The 409-nt window shown below is 50.6% G+C and overlaps 1 protein-coding gene across 1 annotated transcript; it reads left to right on the top strand.

Moving 5' to 3' along the window:
• Positions 1 to 6: 6 nt before the first annotated feature.
• Positions 7 to 397, top strand: LOC107682089 (frizzled-3-like; the record flags this gene model as incomplete). The annotated part of the gene is made up of 2 exons (XM_016478459.1): positions 7 to 72; positions 151 to 397. Coding segments are annotated over exons 1-2 (294 nt in total), but the record flags the coding sequence as incomplete, so codon positions are not given.
• Between the last annotated feature and the right edge of the window lie 12 nt (positions 398 to 409).

Here is a 409-nt window from a genome sequence, read left to right as displayed (position 1 = left end):
TGCCAAGAGCGATTGCTACAAGCTGATGGACATGTTTGGGGTCAGTTGGCCAGATGAGATGGAGTGTAGCAGGTACAGGATCACTTTCATTAAGTTCTGCTGTTCTGTATTATATGACATCATATTCTGAAATGATACTCTGTCTCCTAGGTTTCCAGATTGTGATGAGTCTTACCCCCGAGCGATAGACCTGCTTCCGAGCAGTGACGGGATGGAGGAATCTCCCTCATCGGTTCAGCGGGACTATGGCTTCTGGTGCCCACGAGAGCTGAAGATCGAGCCTGACTTGGGTTACTCGTTCATGGGTGTGCGTGACTGCTCGCCTCCCTGCCCAAACATGTACTTCCGGAAAGATGAGCTCATCTTCGCCCGCTATTTCATTGGCGTTGTCTCCATAGTCTGCCTGTCG

This window comes from Sinocyclocheilus anshuiensis, unplaced genomic scaffold (genome assembly GCF_001515605.1).
Source record: "Sinocyclocheilus anshuiensis isolate Anshui unplaced genomic scaffold, SAMN03320099.WGS_v1.1 C31560322, whole genome shotgun sequence".
NCBI classification, from domain to species: domain Eukaryota; kingdom Metazoa; phylum Chordata; class Actinopteri; order Cypriniformes; family Cyprinidae; genus Sinocyclocheilus; species Sinocyclocheilus anshuiensis.
This window is presented reverse-complemented; position numbering and strand designations above follow the sequence as displayed.